The sequence below is a fragment of the Meriones unguiculatus genome, chromosome 2 (assembly GCF_030254825.1).
Source record: "Meriones unguiculatus strain TT.TT164.6M chromosome 2, Bangor_MerUng_6.1, whole genome shotgun sequence".
Lineage (NCBI taxonomy): Eukaryota > Metazoa > Chordata > Mammalia > Rodentia > Muridae > Meriones > Meriones unguiculatus.
The window spans coordinates 77,742,177-77,761,778 of record NC_083350.1 but is presented as its reverse complement, the minus strand read 5'-3'; the positions used below and the strand labels follow the sequence as shown (position 1 = coordinate 77,761,778).

The 19,602-nt window shown below is 37.9% G+C and overlaps 1 protein-coding gene across 4 annotated transcripts in view; it reads right to left on the bottom strand.

Moving 5' to 3' along the window:
* Positions 1-19,602, bottom strand: part of Ash1l (ASH1 like histone lysine methyltransferase) — a 118,408-nt gene that overhangs the window by 65,112 nt on the left and 33,694 nt on the right. For all 4 annotated transcript variants that reach the window (XM_021637698.2, XM_060377728.1, XM_021637697.2 and 1 more), the window contains 2 exons: positions 14,038-18,592; positions 1,356-1,457 (listed from right to left, as the gene is read on the bottom strand). In XM_021637698.2, the coding sequence (XP_021493373.2) occupies positions 1,356-1,457; positions 14,038-18,592 (4,657 nt within the window). The remainder of the gene's footprint in view (positions 1-1,355; positions 1,458-14,037; positions 18,593-19,602) is intronic.

Here is a 19,602-nt window from a genome sequence, read left to right as displayed (position 1 = left end):
AATGCTTTTCCAATGAAGCTATAATCTCAGACCCTTTTATGTGTTTTGAAAGGTCTCAGTTTGTATTTCAGGCTGGTCTTGAATTCCTGGCAAATCCCTTGCCTCCCAGGTATTAAGGTAACAGGCATGAGCCATCACCCCTGCTGGGTACCATATACATTTTAGAACTAGGACCTGTGAGGTGGCTCAGCAGGTAGATATACTCGATGCCAAGCCTGAAACTTAAATTCAATCTGTTCAATCTCAGGTTTCCACATGGCAAAAGGAGAGAACCCACCCTAGGAACATTGTTCTCTGACCCCCAAATATGCAAAGTGACATGTATACACATGAGTAAGCAGAAATACACACATAACATGTAAAAACACAGCAATGTATATTACATAGATGTTACATTGTGTGCTGTGGACAAAAGCCATATATAACCCATGATTTGATCAACTCATGCACTCCTTCTCACTCTCGATTTAAAAATAAAATGAAATATATTTTAGGATCAGCCTGTCATTCAAATCAATCTCACTAAGACGACACTGCACAAATAGATTGGTTTGGAGAATTGTCATTTTGATGGTTCTGTCTTCTAAACAATGATATGTACTTTCAACAATGCTTTCTAATTATTCTTCTGAGACTGTTTCATGTAGCCTAGGGTAGTGTTGGAGAAAGAAACCAGGGCTGCAAGTATGCATGCAAGTATGCATACTCTATCAACTAGTCTACATTTCTGAATCTTATAATTACTATCATCGTATATATTTTTGAAACAGGGTCTTGCTTTGTTGCCCACGCTGGCCCCAAATTCATGGCAATATTTCTTGCCTCGGCCTCTTCAGTGCTGGGATTACCAGCTTACTTTTAATTTTTTAAATTAAATACTTAGTATATTTAGGAAATTTATCTTTAAATATTTCATGGATGACCCTTGAACTCCCCAATTGCTGAGATTAAAGGCATGTGCCAACATACCCAACAACAAAAATTTATTAAAGGGCTTCAAGCCACACTGTTACAGAATACACTTTTAAAAAAAAATAATTTCAATTAAAAAAAAATATGTGCATATGTGTTAAGTCTGAGTATGTGCACAAGTGAAGATCCCTGAAAAGGCCAATGGTGTCAGATCCCCATGCTCGGGTCTTCTCCAAGAAAAATACATGCTCTCAACTACTAAGCCACTGCGCAAGTGCCCCCACACTTCAATTTCTTAAAATTAAATTAGGGAATGTTTCCAACACCTATTATCAGTGACCCTGAGAAGACAAGACCACTTTTGTTTGCTTTACACAGATTCATTAATCTCAAGTTCCAGATAGAAAACTATTCTGAAAATCTAGAAAAACAATATCACCCACCTGTTGAAGAAGTACTTTCAGATGAAGACCTTTTACGAGAAGGACTACAATTTGTGCTTTCTGATGATCGCTGGGAAGGTTTATCTGAAGTTGACTGGGTACCTGGGAGTAAAGAAGAAAGAAAGAAAGAATAGGACCACTCAAAACTACATGAAGTGTTAAACCATGTTGTGTTAATATTGAATCTTAGCTGCTGTTACTGCTATTCCTTTTAATAGCATGACATGTAAGCTCACAGTAAGAATAAGCAACGGCTAAACCACACTAGATGTTGCTAACAGAATATCCCAGGTTTCATAGAAGCTTTATATTAGCAGGGAGAACACTAGTTTTAACAATAGAATAAAAATAGTGATTTAGTTTTATGTACCATCACTATGAAATATTTACTGATAAAAATTGAGTCTAACCTGTTCTTTATTTTTTTATTAAAACCATATATAAACGAACAAAACTTAAAATGCAATTATTTGAGAAATAACTGATGCGGGAAAGGAATACAACTTAGGTACCTCACTTAAAAGACTCAGATAAAAAGTATGCAGTTGGCTTTCAAGTCCATCATCTTATCCAATTCGCAAACTAATCTTCACATTCTGTTTTCTTCTACAGAAAATTCTAGAAAAATTGGTTATTAGCTTATTTGTGAAATAAATCTTTAATGGTATACACTTAATTTGGTTTGTAGGTAACAAAACTTCATTAAGACAATCAATTTCCCTTCAAAAAAGCTTATAATTTTAGCAAAACCCCAAATTGATGAAGAATAATTTAGAATATCTCTTGCTCAGGAGAAAAAGATGAAGTTCAGAAAACATTTTCCTGGAAAAAAAAAAATACTGTTTCTAATTAATACTCCTTTTATAACAATCTAAAAAGCCAGCCATTGAAAGTACAAAATAAACACCGACTTTGTATTAAGCATTCGAAAATATTCATGTTTTAAAAATGTATGTAGAATAAATGTCAACGTCAAAGTGGCGGTCACAGAAGACAAGAAACCAAAGGCTTAAAGAGAAGGACTGAATAATCAGACTTGCCTCTAGGATTTAGCCTCTAATGAAGACAAGATTTCATCTCTGAAGAACAATACAGGAACAGAAGAAATGAATGGAGCTAAGTTGCTCTGATTTCCCTCTCTCGAGGAGAAGAAGCAGATTATGAAGTTTGCTTTATGTAGCAGTTTCTTAAGTCACACTACTGCGATTATGCTTGCAGTAGGCTACTTGCAGTACTGGCCAGGTAAGATGTATGACTTACTACTCAAGAGTGAGAAGTCAGATGCTGGGAAAATCAGGCTCTACACAATGCCACCCTACTTCTAAAACACAGTGATGACTGATACAAGATTTACTCAAGAACAAAGATTGCTTAGTCTTGAATTTCAAAGAATACAAAAGGGATTTTGAAAACTTAACAGTACAGTAAATCCCCATGGAGTATGGCTCAGGTAAGAGTAGAACTAAGCAGTGTGATATAATAAAACACTGAAGAAGTAAAAGTCAGGGCATCAATGAAAACTAAGTATTAATATAGAAAACTTCACATATGGGACAGATACATTCTTCCTACCCAGGCATGCATCCAAGACAGAAGACAACAGTGGCCAAGAAGGTTGAGATATCACTGAGCTCTAGCATTACCCACCATTCCACATGAATGGGAGAACAATGTGGATTAGGTATCAGGGAATAAAGGGGTTTAACAGCCCTATTAATAAGTCTTCTCTTTCAGTCATAGGCTAACACCTAGTGGGTATAGTTTACATGGAGTTGGGCAGAAGGAGATACAGAGAAGAGTATACTAGTCTGTCCTCCAGGAGCTTATTTAAGGTTATGCATGTTATCATACATGACATTTGTGCTATCTGTTCTAGAGCATCATTTTGGGATTCTATGCTATTTGATAACCTTTCCCAAATTTCTTGGTCATCTTCAAGAAAGTCTTGAACTATACCTTTGATCATCAGGATATTCTGAGAATCACCCTGCCTGGCCTCACCCACCTCAGGATAAAAGAGGGTACAGGCACTTTCTTCAAAGCTCCTTCTTTTGGTGGCATCTGGAGCTGCTGAGGAGGCAGTGGGAGGTGGAATGGGGGTCAGATCCCCGGAGATCTTTATTGGCAGCATTGTTCAGCAATTCCTGAGAAACTGAAACAATTGAGAGAGAGATGGCTTAGCTCACTTAGCTTCTGAGCCATTTTCCATTTTCTGAAAGTAATGGAGGCCAGCAGCCTAGTCTTAGGATTTAAATAGAAGACCGGAGTAAAAATTCAGAAAGGCTTTCATTTTTCAACTTAAAAGTGTGTTCAAATGCCCTGTTCATAAAGAGTAGAGCTGGTCTTAACAACAGTGCGTAATTAAAGAAAAAAGTTGTATTCTTGAGATGTGTCTAAAAACAGTGATAATAGGAACAGTAAGAGGATGAGGATGCTGAAAAAACACTGCTCACTGATGTAAACAGATCTAAGACTGGAAAACAATGTTGTAACTTTTGAACAAGAAGTAGCAACCTGTTAAAGAAGTAAAAAGTATGTTAAAGTTGGCCTGTAAGTCATATGAAATCTAGAAACATACTGTCCTGTTAAGTTCCACTATGCAGCTGGGTAATTAGGGAAGAATAAGAGAATGTATAGAGAGAACTAACATGTCTACTCTAACAGAGACACCAACATAACTGTATTTCCAAATATAAGGCAAAATGAAATGCAGAATAGAGTAAAGTATAATGTTAACTATAGGGGAGCTGTGAAGAAAAACAACATGGATTTGATTTTTTAGTCTTTAGCAAAATAAGGATCAGGATCAAGGCAAATAAACATGCCTAACTGGCTCATTAAAGTACTCAAAATCATAGGACAGTGTTAAATCCCAAAATAGGATATTGTAATGTTAATATTACCTTACAAATTATAACCTGGCTTACAAATGGTTAGTGACTACAAGATATGAAAAGGGTTCTAATATTGGTCATAAGCTATCTTTTTCCTGGGGAGACAATGTCAGTGATTGAACCCAGGGTCTTGTGTACCAATGAACTATAAACTCATCATTACTGTGAAAAACTTGTAGATGTTAAATACATATGTAACTGACACATTTAAATGAACATCTGATTTTAAAATAAACTAAAGTAGAACAGCCACTTATGCCCAACTAGGGAGCTGAAACTAACCTATAGCTATTAATTAAACATAAAGTGAATACAATTAAGATGGCCCCTTAAAACAAGTATACCCTGGACAGGGAAGTACTTGTAAGACATGAAGAAAGGTATCTGAAATGAATCTTCTTAATGACTGACTTTTCACCATAGCTACTCTAGGAATGGGGTGATGATCTAAAGCACAGCAATAATACCAGATGTACAAGCAGATTAACTGGAACCTGGTGTTTGGTTTTCTGTTCAGTTCTTTAATAAAGGACAAAACAGTTTTCTGCTTCTACTATTTATTTTTATTTTTTTGTTCTTCTAATTCACAGTCAGTTTTTAAGGGAAGTTACTACTTTGTTGTTATAGCTATCGAGCGTGGAGGAAACAGTGCCTAAGCTTCATTTGTGGGAAGATTTGCCAGCAAAGATGTACAAAGATTTCATTCCTCACAGAATATGGTATTTATCTGGATTTAAGTTCAAGAAAATCTGATACTGCCTCAAATACACAAACACACACAGGCACACACACACAGAAAGCAAGAGCGAGAAAGAGAGAAAACAGTAAAAAGGAGAGGTCAGGAAGTTTCCATAACTTCTCTTTTCAACTTAGAACAAAGACATAATGAAATACCTCATAAGTCAACAAGAAATATAGACAGAAATGCTTCAGTTCATACAATTTTTGGTTAGAAACATTACTGGAGTCTCAGCACTCAGACCACCACCTAGAAACACTTAGAAACTACATACACATAAGCGAAGCAGTAATTACACACAAAACTGAGAGGATATGCTTAAATAAAACTGGACTTTTAATAGTAAAAGTGTGCTAATTCTTGGGAACCAGTTCTTAATGCTTGCTGGTAACAAAGACTTCTGTGTAAAGGAGGCAGAGAACTGAAAATCAACTTGGATATGTGAAGAAGCCTTGAACGTCATTTTAATTGTAGGCTTTCTGAATTTCATTTATTCATTATTTGATAAACTTATAAGACAGGGCTTTGAAAAACCATTTGTATCAATTTAAACAAAAAAAGAAAGATGGTATAGATTTGTACATACAGAACTATGTATGGGGTAAGAATGTCAGAAAATGGAAAAGGAAAAAAAGAACATAAAGTCTCTTTTATTATTCCTGGATTAGGGATAATAATCTAATCTTACAGTATCCACAAAAATAAGAGAAGACCAATAAGCTGCCCTGAGGTTGATTTGTCGCTTAAAAAATCCTGATCACATCTACTATAAAAAATAAATACTATTTTCAGATGTCTGGATGCTACAAAGAATCAAATGGATAAAGTTATCACAATCAGTAGAGAAAACTGCCACTGATAATAAGTGTCTCTGTATGCAGAAAGCTGAAAGAATCATAAAGAAGAGATGAACACACAATCCAGAGGGATGACTGAATAAAAATGCTTGATGAGCAAGTCTGACACCCTGAGTTGGATCCCTGGAAGTCATGGCAGAAAGAGAAAACTGACTCTCAAAAGTTGTTTACTGATCTTCACACACATACTAGGGCGGGGTTTCTTTGTATAGCCCTGGCTGTCCTGGAACTCCCTCTGTAGATGAGGCTGGCCTTGAGGAGATTCACCAGCCTTTGCCTCCCAAGTACTGGGACTAAAGGTGTGTGCCATGCCCAGTTGAACACACTCTTATGTACAAAAAGATATGTGCATACACATACAGAGAGACAAACATTCTTACACTAACTTGAATAAAAATTTAAAAACAAACAAAAAAGCTGGGCTTGCTAACACACAAATTTAATCCCAGCATGTGAGAGTCAGAGATAGTGGATCTCTGTGAATTGAAGCCAGCCTGGTCTACACGACAGTTCTGGAAAAGCAAGGATATATAGTGAGATTCTCCTGTGTCAGAAAACAGAAACCTAACACATACACACACACCATGAAAACAAGATTCAACCTAAGTACTTCAATGAGGACCTAACTATTCCATTGTGCTTAATATCAATTAGAAAATAACATGGTGACTGGAGATGGTGACATAAGCTTTTAATTTCAGTACTCAGGAGGTAGAGGCAGGCTAGCCTGGTCTACACAGTGAATTCTGGGCCAGCCAAAACTATATAGTGTGACTCTTGTCTCAAAGTATATAAACAAACAAACAAAAAAACAATGAAACCAGCATTTACCTTATTTGGAATTTAACAATGACACTTTACTAAGTAGGAAATTATTTAAATGAGTGAAATATTTGATGTTTCCAATGCTAGAAGTATCTTTGGGTTAACTATGGAGAACAGATTAATGAGTGCTGGATTTCAAATAATGCTTATTAGTGAGTTAAAAGTACAGACTTATTTCAAAACAGTATTTCAAAGTAATTTTATAACAAATCACTTCTATCCAACAAAAAAACATGGACCAAAATTTTAGTTTTATGTGTGTGTGGTATGCATGTGTGTATGCCTGGTTTGTATGTGTGGGTACACACGTTTGTGTGGGCACACGTGTACATGTGGAGGTCTGACTGAGGATGATGTTGGGAACCATCCTCAATTGCTCATCCACCACAGGGACTGAAGCAGGGTCTCTTACTCAAACTCAGAGCTTGAGGATACTGCCAGCTTTGTCAGCTTGCTCCACCTGCTGAGGCTGGAATTACAGGCACGTTGCTTGTCCACATCAAATTAATGTGGGCTCTGGCATTTTAACTCTTGAGCTATTTCCCTTAGCCCCAGTATTTGGAGACTTGGTTGAAGATTTTTGGTCCTAAATTTAAGTTCTGAATTCATTCTTGAATCTCTTGAACACAAGAATATAGACGTTTCTTGTCAACAAGTTGAAAGATGAGATAGAGGCTGGATTTTTAATAAATAAACAGGTGCTTCTGACTATGAATAATATTTACAAAAAAAATTTCATTTGCCTCATCAATTAAATGCACCGTAGGAAGGAAGAATTCAGTCTGTTGCTGGTCATTTTAAAGCTAAAAACAAACAATACCCCAAACAAACAAAGTATTTTTTTTCTCTTCTAGTTAGGGAATTCCTAACTCATGTCAAAATTAGATCACACTGATATGGAATTCTGGAAATGTCACAATCTACTTTCAATTTTTACTTTTATATGCTTATACTTTACTTTTGGGTGCATCTTTGAAAACACTCTGAAACATATCAAAACCATGGTATTTTCAACCAACTGATGCTTATCCCCTCCAGGTAAAAAGGAGGCAAAACTCAGTATCCTTTTTAAAAGAGGTAGGGTGGGGAAAGAAGGAGAGGGAGAGAGGGAGAGGGGATGTGGGAGAGAGAGAGAGAACACTAATATGTTTTCAGAGTGAATACCTTTCCAAAACAGAAATATATAGTCATTTATTCATGAGAAACAGAATAGTGGAATGCCTGAAATATATAATATGTAAAGTTCACATGCAGTTAATCACTCACAATTCTGTCTCACTGTCCACTCTTTGCTCTGCCATGTACAGCTAGTTATGAGCCATATACTGCAGCAAACTCAGATTGAAAACACATGCCTACACTTTCAGAGGCATATTCCCACAACCCCCACATTCAGAGGCTGCGGAAGGACCCTGAGGTGGCTGTCCTCTTGCCTCCACCTCTGCGTACTGGGATTAAGACACACACCTGGCATCATCTATGTTTTTTGTTTTTATTTTAGTGTTTTGCCACTCTTGTGTACCTGGTGCACAAATATTCCAAAAGAGGACATAAGACCTCCAAGGCCTGGAGTTACAGCTGACTGAGCTGCCACATAGATGCTGGTAATTGAACCAGGGCCTTCTGGAAGAGCTGCCAATGTTCTTAATCTCCAACCCATTTTTCCAGCCCTGGTTCTTATGTTTTGACTTCTCACATCATGCTTTGAACCTACATGTCTACAGCTTCGATCTGATTTTACTAATCTTTCCTGAAATTAATATGTAACTTAAATATAAATATATAACATAAATATAACTTACCAAATATTTTATTATAACAAACACATGATGAATCCAATCAATATAAATAATAAACAACCTTGATTTTTCCCATTAAGCAGTTATCAGAGACATATTTTGCTTAACAATTTAGAATATGCTTTAAAAAAAAACAAATCTTTTTTGAATAGATTTTATATCCTTCAGCCAAATTCCTCTAATGTTAACATCTTAAACAAACACAGATTTTTCAAAACTAAGAAATTAACTTTGGTATACTATATTAATGCAATTCCAAACTATTGGAATTTCAACAAGTATTAGGCATATACTTTTCCTAACCCAGGGTCTGATCTCGGACATCATACTGTATTCAACAGTTTCCTCTGATCTGTGACAACTTGTTAACCATTTCTTGGTTTTTCAGGTCCTAATTTTTTTCTGTAATACTTTGTAGAATGTCACACTCCTCTCTGCTGTTTCTCAGTTAAGGTAGTGCTATTTTATTGCTCATGCTGACCTTTACTGTAGGCCCTTCAGTCTCTGCCTCCTGGGTGCTAGGATTATAGGCCTGTACTCACTCCACATATAGCTAGCACTTGGCAATCTTGACAATTAAACTAGAAGGCTTTCTTGACAAGAAACCTAGAAGGCTGGTGAGACGGCCTATCACGGAACGGTACTTACTGCCAAGTCTGTCCCTGGAACCCACTTGGTAGAGGAAAAAACTTCTTTTACAAGTTGTCCTCTGACCTCCACACATCTTAAACCCTTTGTATGCTCCAAACAAAATTAATTTACTAGACCGGGCAAGCATGCCGCAGCATACATATGTGGAGTTCACAAGACAACTTCAGTTCTCTCCTTTCACAATGGGGGTTCAGGAATTGAACTCAGGTCACTAGACTTGGCAGCAAGTGCCTTATGGCTGTGCTATTTTGCCAGCCCTTTCTACCTTATTTCTTGAGACAAGATCTTTCATTGTGCATGGAGCTCCCAGATTGTCTGGCTAGTGAATGACAGGGATTGGTCTAGGCTTCCTCCACTCCTTAATTGTGATTACAGGCAAATGCCACTGTACCTGGCTTTTACAAGGGTGTTAGAGATCCATTACTGATTGAGCTATCTCTCTAGTCTCTTCCCCTAAAGCATTGACAAGCCCCCCACTGGTCTTTGAGATAAGGACTTGGTTATTCAGTCTTGCTAGTCACTATATACCCAGGCATGACCTCAAATTCTCCTGCCTCTGTCTTCCTAGTACTGATGCTAAGGATATAACTTAGGTTCTCTACAAGTGCTCCTAACCACTGAGACAGCTCTTCAGTCCCTGTGTCTAATATGCCTAATATACAATTTTTATCTTTAGGCTCTCTCTCTCTCTCTCTCTCTCTCTCTCTCTCTCTCATACACACACACACACACACACACACACACACACACACACACACACACACATTTTTGAAACAGGCTAGAAAGACAGCTAATTAAGGGCACAGGAGAAGGGAAAGAAGCCCCTTATCTCAGAATCTGGTTAAAATCTCGTCAGCCAAAAAAAGAAAAAAGAAATCTCGTCAGCCAAGAGTCAAGAATTCCAGCACAATTAACAGTATTTGAAGAAGACAATATTCCTTTTATATATATACATATTTCAAGTACTTGTCAAAATAGTAATGAATCATGTATAAGGAAGGCCTAAGCACATAGCCTTCCTTTTTCAGGTATAAGCCTATAACTTCCTAGAAATCTCACAAGAAGCTCCATTTATAATAAAAAAAAAACAAAATAAAAAGAAAAAACATGTCTTAACCACCTTGTAAAAAGTCCTTGTAACCTATATAAGGCTTTAACTTACTAGATTTGAGCCCCATCAAGGCACCTCCACAGCCACCTACCAATATTATCTCATTCACAAGGGGTTGGAGGAGGTGTGGCACAACTCTGACTTTAAAAAACACAATGAACAAAACAAGGTCTTGAAAAGTATTTATAAAAATAACTACTCAGGCTGCTGCAGGAGGCAACATAGAGCTGTATCTCTGCCCTCCACCCCATTGCATATATGCCACTACACCTGGCTTAACTTCTTTTTTAAGATAGAGATACATATGCCTCATAACAAGAGTGCGAAAGCTGTTTTCTTCTTGAGACAAGGTTTTTCTGTGTAGCTCTGGCTGGCCAAAACTCACTCTTGTAGACAAGGCTGGTCTCAAACTTAACAGAGATCCACCTGCCTCTGCCTCCCAAGTGCTGCAATTAAAGATATATGACCCACTGCTTAGCTTTTTATTTAGTTTTTTAAAAAAAATCATTATTTGGGACTGGAGAGATAGCCCAGCAGTAAAGAGCACTGGCGCTCTTCCATCCCAGCACCCACATGGCAGCTCACAATTGTCTGTGACTCCACTTCCAGGGGATCTGACACCCTCATTCAAGCCTACATGCAGGCAAAACACTGATGAGCATAAAATAACTACATATATTTTTATTTTATGTGTGTGAGTATTTTATCTTATGCCCACATGTACAAATGTATACCACATACATGTATGGCATCCAAAGAAGTCAGAAAGGACATTATCGGCTCTTCTGGAACTGGAGTTACAGACAGTTGCTACCATGTGGGGCTGGAAACTAAATCTGGGCTCTTTGCAAAAGGGCCACTGAGCCATCTCTCTAGTTCCCTATATCTATTTTCTATCTCCTTTGTGTAAAGCTAATTTCACTTAATCTCATTACCATTCAACTAAATGCCCCAAGTAGGTATCTGGGAACCACTCTAAAAAAATGTTGTTCTCTCTCTCCCCCGTCCCATCCTAAATAATAAATCTTCTCTCTCTTCCTTACAACATTCTGCTGGAAGGGCTTGCAACAGATGAGTTGTACTTCCTGTTAATCTACTATTTCCACATTGCTGTATTTGTAATTGCAAGGACTGGTTGCCCTTCTTAATTTTGGAGACGAAGCCCTAGCGCTTTACCCACGGTAGGCAAGTCCTCTATCACTGAGCCACAGCCTCCCAAATTCTTAACATACGTTTTGGCTGCTGTTAGTACTTCTTTTTCCCCCCAACCCCAAATCTCTTGAACTCTTGCATTTTTTCTTCCATTAAGATTTTTTTTTAAGTTTTGTTTGAGCTCCTTTCCAGTTCAGGATGTTCAAAATATGCTTTTCACCCTAGTTTTCTCATGCCAACTTTTTTTTTTAATCCTTAGGCTATGTTAACTGTGTAGGTAGATAACCCTCTCTTATTTTCTACAATACTTCTCTCAATTATGTCATTATGTGTTTCCTTAACCCTCTACCATATGACTTCATAACACTGAAAAAGCAGTCAGACATCAGATCTCTGCTTACTACATGTAAATAGCTAAAACAATGCTGATGTTTCTGGAATTCAATAAATGAATGAAAAAAATTAATGAATAAATAAATGTAGAGGATTCTGTTTCTCCAACTAACTGTTACTCATGCTGAGTGTCCTATTTTATTTTAAGCCCTCTTCTCGGGAAGTCATTTTCTGAATTAGGCCCCTCATTTCAAAGAATCTTACATTCCCTCTTTTATATATTTTATCACACACACACACATCCTAACCTTTTATTTTTTTCTTTTTCTTTCTTTTTTTTTTTTTTTACTTTGGAGATATGTTCACACCATAAAGCCCTATTTGGAATGGGTATTTGCTACACAGACCAAGCTAGCCTTCAACTTGTAGTAAGTAATCTTCCTGCTTCTATCTCCCAAGTACTGGGATTACAAACACCACCATGCCCAACTTCATGAGAATAATAAAATAATAATAAAAAATGTATTTTTTTATTATTCCTCTCTTGCACATAAAAATAAAATGTGTATCTCATTTTCTATTATAAACAAGGGTCCTCAAAGGAAGGGTCCTGGCAAATACTTGACATTAAAAAACTGGCATTGGTTAAATATTTGTAATAATAATAATAATAATAATAATAATAATCTGTCAAATAAAACTAGTTACAAAGTTTTCCCCTCCATACTAAAACAGAACATTGGGCCAGGAGTGGTGTAAATGTACAATAAGGTAACCTAACAAGATATTAAAAACAAAAACCTAAAAATAATATAAAAATTATTATGGGGGGTTATTTAAAAAAAAAAGAAAAGAAAAGAAAGAAAGAAAAATCAAAAACGAAGCCAGGAATAGTGGTGCACATCTTTAATCCCAGCACCAGGCAGAGGCAGGGTAGGTTCTCTGTGAGTTCAAGGTCAGCTAGGTATACACAGTATGTTTCAGGACAGTCAGAGCTACATAGTGAGACCCCGCCTAAAGAATAAAAACAAACAAATAAACAAGAAAAATATTTTAGGTAGGGTGTGGTAGTATACCCTTTTGATCCCAGAACTTGGGAAGTAGAGGCAAGTGGGATCTCTGTGAGTGAAGTGCCAGCCTGGTCTCACAGAAAGTTTTAAGATAGCCAGGGCTGCATAGAGAGACCCTGTCTCAAACTATAAAACAAAAACAAACACATTTTTATGAACTTGAGTGCTTTGCCTGCATGAAGATCTGTGTACCATTTGCATGCCTGGACCTATGGAGAAGAGAAGAGGGCTGAATCTCTGGAACTGGAGTTACAGACTGAGTTGCTTTTTAGTGACTCTAAATCAAACCTGGGCCCACTGCAAGAGCAGCAAGTAGTTTTAAGCACTGAACCACCTCTCCAACCTCCCTTTTATTCTACATTTTTAAGAAGTAAATCTGTCTTTTCCACTAAGATTTTGAGTTTTCAAAGTTCATGAATAAAGAAAATTAGGAAAAGAAATACTTGTCTGAGGGGCTTTTCTTTCTATTATTCAAACTTTCACCCATTTAAGCGAAGAAGTATAAAAACGAATGGCTCTTTGCTCACTGTGGTGAGAGTACTACAGTGTCACTCAGCTATGTTCCTGCCTGAGTTATCTCTATAAAATCAGACACAGCATCAGACTTTACAGTTAATCTACAAGCCTTTTAAAGAGTTTAGAAATTGCTAAGTTAAAACTATACTTTATTTGAATAAGCAAAGATCACAGGTTTTTTCCTCTTTATTCTCAAAACACATTTTTCTAGGAGCAGCAAAAGAATTAGGTATGTTTCATGTCCTTTTGTATCTAACTAGAATACCTTTTATGAAGAAACCTAAAAGTACTCTGGAATATAAAGCCTCTCTGAATATTCAGTCACATCTTAGTTCTGAAAATATTTAATGGTTAAATCTTTATTGAGACTTTTGTATAACACTAGAATTTTGTATAACACAGAAACATTTGTAGTTACTTAACTAGCATATATTAAGAACTACCTACTAACAAGCGTATGAACCACTTATTGCTGAAGGAACCAAACACACTTTTGTGCAAGAGAGTTGAAGCCTTCTTCCTAGTTTCCAAGGTTCTTTTTATAAATGACACTTCTCAAAAAAACAAATAAAACTTGATACAAAGATATCCTTTACCTAACTTCTTAAATCTAAAATACAAAAACAAAAATTAATAAACCATAAACTTATTTAAAAGATCAATACTTGAATCCAGAAACTAGTGAGAAATTTATTACTGTAACACAAATAATAGACAACAAAATAACCCTCTTACCTGCCAATGTCTGTATTGCCCTTTCGCTGGAAGGCTGCTCCTTTCTGTGAGGCCGATTTAGTGCACTATCTTGTACAGGAAAGAGCCCAGGGCTGTCAGTTAATTTCTTCCGGCAACTCGAGCTAGGGTTTGAAACTCTGCAGCTGCCTATTGCACTTGTAAAAAGGTTCATATGTTCATCACTGCTGCCTGGCTCAGAATTGGGAGTAAATCCTCCAAGGGACAAACTTGGAGAACTTTCCGAGCAGTCAATTTGTAAAGGTGTTTGCAATCCCAAGGCTAAAGAACTTGATTCTGAAGGCTCCCGAGAAACCCACTGTTCTTCTCTGTTTAGTAAGCTCTTTGAAGGAGAGAGATGAGGGCAGGACATGTGACACCTGTGCTTTTCCTTATGCTTGTATCGATCTCCAACAGTATCCTTTCCAAATCGGTAACGTTTCAAAGATTCCAAGACTGATCTGGAAGAGCCAGGGTCCATGGAAACCTGGGGCTGTTCAGAACGGTGTTCTCTGTGTTTGTGACGGTGTCTGTGCTTGTGCTCCACCATCCATCCATAAGCCATCTCAGGAGGTACGCTTGGATAGGTGCTCATGGAAAGGAGAGGAGTCCTGCTGGTTGTAAGAAAAGCCTCCTGTCTAAGGAGCTTATGCTTTTTCTTATGATATTTGGTAGGATTGAGCAGTAGATGGCCAGCATGCATATAGGAAGGAGGTGGTAGTGGAGTGGTGAATGAAGGAGATGGAGGTGGTGGATAGAGAGTGGGGGGATACCTTCCATAATAACCTAATCCTATTGGAGTAGCTGTAAGGGGTGAAGGAGAGTAAGGCATGCCATAAGAAGGATAAAATCCAGTACTTGATAGAGGAAAACTAAGGCTGTGCATAAAAGGCATTTCTGCCATTGCCTCCCTCATTTTAGGGGGCCTCCCTCTTTTCTTTTTTAAGTCAGGCTTCCGAATGTAGTGCAAAGGGTCTAAGGGAAAGGAAGGATGTGTATAGAAACTATTAAAGTTGATTCGAAATATAGTTGGCAGGAGGTCTCGGGGAATAAAGTGATGGCTTCGATGGGTGATCCGAATCTCACTCAGTCGACTTATTAGCTCCTCAAGTTCTGCAATGAAGTCTGGATCCTGCCTATTTCGGAGCTGGGGATATTTCTTTTTCCGTTTTCGTTTCTGTCTTTTCATCTTGTCATAGCTGAGGTAATCGTGACTCCTGCGCTTACATTTGTGTTTGTGTTTTTCTTTAAGACTGTTTAGCATGGTAGAGGTTTCAGGGGGAATCAGAGAAATGTGTTCAAAAGAATGTCTCCTCTTTTTCTGTCCACAAAATTTTTCTGCCCTGTCTGATGTGCTATTATTATCTGTCCCAATGCCACTGTCACTGGGAATGGTCTCATCACTATGAGACTCACTAACTGGGGAAGGAGTAGCTTCTTTCAAGGATGTGAGTTCGCTCAAATGAGAAGGAGAATTTGGCAACAAAGTAGGAGGAGAGAGTCGCCTCCTCCCCTTGGATGCCTTCTTCATTGCAAGAGTCTGAATCATACTGCCCTGTCTGGAGTGCACATGCAAATATGGCACTGAACTAGGTTCAACAAAGCCTGCGTCACTACTAACAGGGCTCTGACCTCCACTGGTCCCAGAAGACTGAGAGCAAATCGGTGATGGAAGAATCTCAGAGCTACTAGCAGGTGAAGGCAGTAAAGGGGGAAGAATCTGTCCTAATGCTGACCCAGCTGCCTGCTGAGCTGTTTGTTCAAGCACAGCAAGGCTGGCAGGGCTACCAGACAGAAGGCCATTTAAGACAGTTTTTGGCTTTCGACCCCTTCTCTTCCCTATATAAATGGTTCCTTTCTTGCTGACATTTATTTGTTGGCCCAATTTAGAGCCAAATGTGGCAGCAAGACTTGATACTGTATTATGGAGTTTGGATTGTACTTTCCCTTTATTACTTGATTCTACAGAACTTGAAAGAATCTGATTCAACAGTTTTTTTCTCTTTAAAGTCTTCATTTTATTTATTTTGCGGATAATTGTTTTCATTAATTGTCCATTGTTTCGCTTGCTAATTTTTTTATCTGGTTCCATCTCAAGGTCACTCATACTACAGACACTTTGCCTATGATTGTCATCTAAGTCATCTGTATCCTGAAGCTGATCCTCACTCTCAAAGAAATCACTGCTACTTCTATGGTTTTCACTGTCTGACTCTGGCTTACTTGGACTTTCAGTGGCAACAAACGGAGCCACTGACAGCACAGGTGGCTGCATCTTCACTGGAGACCCCGCCTGCCTCTTAGGCCTGCCTCTCTTTTTTGGAAAAGGAGATGTAGACAAACTTTGTTTGAAGGAAGGAATTTCAATTTCTGGTTGTAAAATTGGGGGTTCTTGCTCTTCTTTAGACTGCAATGAGAAAACTTTAGAGGCAGGTATTTTTAAAGTCCTTTTTGGTGGACCTTCTAGTTGAGGCATTTCCTTGGCTTTAGGTCTTCCTCTTTTGGGCTTATAAATATCCGACAAAAGATCACTAGTGACACACATACTGGAGGACAGTTTGTGAGTAATAAAAGATTTATGAGATGGTTTCTCACTGTCGGTTAAGAGAGCAAGAGATGGAGCCGAAGACTTACTCAACTTTGGCAATCGGCGTTTAAGGAAGTCATGATCGACAAAAGATGATGCTCCAATATTTTTCATAAACTTCGTTGGCTCAGAACTATTTGATAGTGAGCTACATGCAACATTTTTAAAAAGCTCGGATCTTTCTAATTCTAGTCCTTTTGGAGAACGGCATGTGCTTCTTGCCACCACTTTAGTCCACCGAGGTTTTCTTCCTTTTCTTTTTTTTAATGGTTTGGACTGGAAACTAGTGCTTAGACTTTCAGCAACTTGGCAGTGTTTGTCTGGTGCAGTTACTGCACCAAGTTTTAAAAAAGGCTTATTACTAAATAAACTAGTAAAATTAACAACTGAAGGAGTAATTGTATGAATACCAGAGTCAGATGCCAAACTTAGTTTCTTTCCCAAGGAAGAACTTATTCTAGGAATATCCAGATGTGTACTTTTTGATTCATTTAGTTCTTTATCAATTCCTTTACACTCAATACTTATGCTATGACTTAATGACCTATGACCAACATTCAAGTGGGTACTTTCGGTAGTAAACTGGTTCTTTCCAATAGACTCAGAAATTTCTTCCATTTGTTCTGCGGTAGAATTTAAAACTAATGGGTTTGGAGCCAACTGTGAAGAAGTTTCAGGGGGACTTCTGGTTAACGGATTAATGGATACAGTAGGTGATGGGGAAGGAAGATTGCTTTCTCCTACTGCACTGAAGGGAGACTTGGCCGTAGCTGCATCAGAGGCACCTCCCATTTGAAAGTCTGGAGAAGTGCAATAGACAGGAGGTTGCTTTTCATGCTTTGAGGTTTCAAAGGCTCCCCTTTCACTAGGTGAGAAATTATCTTGCTGAATGCATGTTCCTTCATTAAACATTTCTTTCTCCAAATTAGTAATTTCCTTTCGGACTGAAAACTTTTCCAACATGCTTTCTTTACTATGCCGCATAACATTCTTTTCAAAAGTTTTGCTGGTTGCACTGTCTTTCAGAGACTCAGGAAATTCTTGACTTTCATGATTATTGATGTTTGCACTACAAGAAGCCTTAAGTTGTTCCGGAGTGGGGAGCAGTGCTTCAGATTTAAGGGTTAGAGCATCTTTATTGCCCAGTTGTCCTGCCATAGGACAACTCACTAATTTCTTTCCAATGTCCTTATTAACCAATCCCATTGCTGAACTTGCTACAATCTTCTTTGTAACATCCTTGGCCACCAGGCCAACTGTAGAACTCAATTTCTTTCCCAACTCTTTATTAACCAGTCCAACAACAGTACCAAGTCCTAATTTCTTGCCAGATTCTTTATTCACTAAACCTGGAACAATACCAATTCCTAGCTTCTTTCCTGAATCTTTGCTCAGCAGTCCTACTGTAGTGATAGTTCCTGGCTTTTTGCCTAAGTCTTTATTAATGAATACTGCTGTAGTGCCAGCTCCCAATTTTTTCACAGAGTCCTTATTGATCAGTCCTACTGCTGCATTGAACACAGGCTTTTTCCCTGGATCTTTAGTTACCAACCCAACAGCTGTGCTAAGAGATGGCTTTTTAATTAAGTCCTTATGAATTATTCCAGCTATAGAGCCAACATCTGGTTTCCTGATCAAGTCCTTGCTAACCAATCCCACTGTAGTGCCAGTTCCTAACTTCTTCGGTTTTGTCTTGGAAGACTTGGAAGGAGGACAGGTAGCAATGAGCTGTGCCAACTTTTCTGTTACACTAGTTCCTCCATTAAGTAATGCTCTGTCCTTTATATCAAGATCCCGACTGCCAACAAAAGACGGTGCTGCATTCATGTAATCTGTCATTTGTGAATGTACTGGAGAAAGCTTCTTAGACAAAGGATTATTTTCTCCCTGTGAATGAAAATGGATGCTTTCTTCAGATTGGCATTCGATGGCTGCAGCATCACCTGCTTTCTTGTACAATTTTGAGGAATCCTAAAATTTGAACAAGAAAACGGTTTCAGAGAAAGTAAACCTTGTAACACTTTAATTTCACATTATAATCTAATAAATTAATTGACTACATACCATATATATATATATGCAGCAAAATATTTTTGTAGGAATTTAAAACGTGTGTGTGTGTGCATGCGCACATGCCACTCATGTGCAAGTACTCACAGAACCCAGAAGATTCCCTGGAGCAAGAGTTATTGTGTGCCACCCAACGTGGGTACTGGGAAACAAACTAAGGTACTCTGGAAGAGCAGCAAGCACTTTCAACACTGAGTCATATGCCTCAGGAAAATACTTTTAAGAAAATTAGTGTTAAGTGGGGTATAATGGTACATGCCTATAAACTTCAATACTTGAGAGGCTGAGGCACGAGTATTGCTGAGTTTGGCCCCAGACTGAGCTATAAAGTGAAAAAGTCTCTAAAAATCAAATCAACACATCAACAACAACAAAAAAATCAAACTAGCTAGTAAGATGGGTCATTGGGTAAATGCACTTGACACAAACCTTGACAACCTGAGGTTAATCCCTAGAGAACTCACAAAGGAGAAAAAGAGAATAAATTCCAAAAGTTGTCCTCAGCCCTCCACCCTCACAATGGAGCACACAGATAACATACACACACCAAATGAATTTAAACAAAAACAAGAAGAGTACACTAACGTCACATTTTGTTAATTCATACACTGCTGTGCTATCAGTACTGCGGCTTTCTTTTCCATTTTTGGAAGCAGGTCTTGACGCTATAGCCAGACTGCCTCAAGTCCTCAAATTCTGCCCATGTCCGTCTCCCATGGGATTGCAGGCACTGTCACCACTTCTGGCTTAGGATGTTTTCTTTGTTTACTGTCAATCATATAAACCTATGTATTTATTTTAGATATGTCTTCATGATTTTTAACATAGTAAATTAATATTATCTATTATCATCTTCCAACTATTGACATGAATGTGGGACAGTTTTACTTTATTATTTATTTACTGTGTGT